This window comes from Merops nubicus, unplaced genomic scaffold (genome assembly GCF_000691845.1).
Source record: "Merops nubicus isolate BGI_N331 unplaced genomic scaffold, ASM69184v1 scaffold47604, whole genome shotgun sequence".
NCBI lineage: Eukaryota > Metazoa > Chordata > Aves > Coraciiformes > Meropidae > Merops > Merops nubicus.
Genome location: NW_008605782.1, coordinates 1 through 1,141, shown reverse-complemented (window position 1 = coordinate 1,141; position 1,141 = coordinate 1). Strand labels below are relative to the sequence as shown.

The 1,141-nt window shown below is 62.7% G+C and overlaps 1 protein-coding gene across 1 annotated transcript; it reads right to left on the bottom strand.

The window, feature by feature from the left end:
* Nucleotides 1-99: 99 nt before the first annotated feature.
* GALT (galactose-1-phosphate uridylyltransferase) lies at nucleotides 100-947 on the bottom strand (the record flags this gene model as incomplete). Its single annotated transcript, XM_008939432.1, has 3 exons — nucleotides 822-947; nucleotides 512-543; nucleotides 100-247 (listed from the first exon to the last, which is right to left on the bottom strand). Coding segments are annotated over exons 1-3 (303 nt in total), but the record flags the coding sequence as incomplete, so codon positions are not given.
* Nucleotides 948-1,141: the final 194 nt, after the last annotated feature.

Genomic DNA, 1,141 nt, shown 5'->3' with positions numbered 1-1,141 from the left:
TGGGTGCTCCCAGGGATGCTGCTCTGGGGGGCCGAGGGGCCCATGCCAGCACATTCCCAGCTCCCAGGGAGGGGGTACGGACAAGAGCCATGCCCTCACCTTTCGGCGAGCCTCCTGTTCGGCGTACTCCAGCAGCATAGGCACACCGTGCTGGCTGAGGTGCTGCCGCTGGGTCCGGTCCTCCTGGCGTGCCTCGTTCGGGAGGAAGCTGCTTGCCCACACCTGGGAGGGACGTTGGGGCACGGGGCTGAGCTACTTGTACCCCACATTGCCCAGGTTACCCAGCTGCAGGTCCGTGCTGCCACCAGGTGGAGAGTTGGACATGTGGCAGCCACAAGGGACAGCCCCCAAGGAGGGGAGGTGACGGGACAGGTATGGGGGTATCCTCGCTGCAAAAAGCTTTGTGATCAGGGCAGGGGGATTGCCATTCACGTCTCCCCCGAGTTCGTTGTAGGGTCACCCACAGGGACTCGCAGTAAGCCAGGTCACGGCTAAGGAAGCCTCACCCGGCCGCGCCATCAGCGCTCCCTGGTTCTCGAAGATCTGGGGAAGAAGAGGTGCAGCTAGCTGGTCCCAGCCCCAGGGACCCTGCTGCAGGCTGTCGTGGTGTCACCAGCACACCAGGAAAGCATCCCACAGGAGAGTGGAGCCTCACACCCAGCTGCAAAGGCTTGGGGGAGCACGAGGTAGGGACAGGGGACCCACAAGCGACTGGGATGGTGCCAACCCCAAGTGCTGGAAGAGCACTGAGCCCTGGCACCCCACCTCTACCCAAGCCCATCTGGCCAGGGAGAGAAAGACAGTCCCCACCAGCCCCGGACCTGCACCCATGGGTAGGAGGCACCCAGCTCAGTCTCCAGCTCTGCCCACGCGTCGATGACAGCCCGGATCTCTGCCAGGGACATGAGGGGCAGCGTCAGGTCCGACCAAGGGTGGAAGCACATCACCTTGCTGTGGAGGGGACACACATGGCTGGGATATGGAACATCTCTGGGGACGCCAATGGTCCTGCCAGGTTGTAGTGGAACAGGAATGAAGCCCCCAAAATGGCCCCAAAATAGAGCAGGTGTGCACAGAACAGGCAGACAAGGAGGGCAGTGGACCCAGTCTGGCTCCATCCCACAGATCCTGGGTTTTTTAG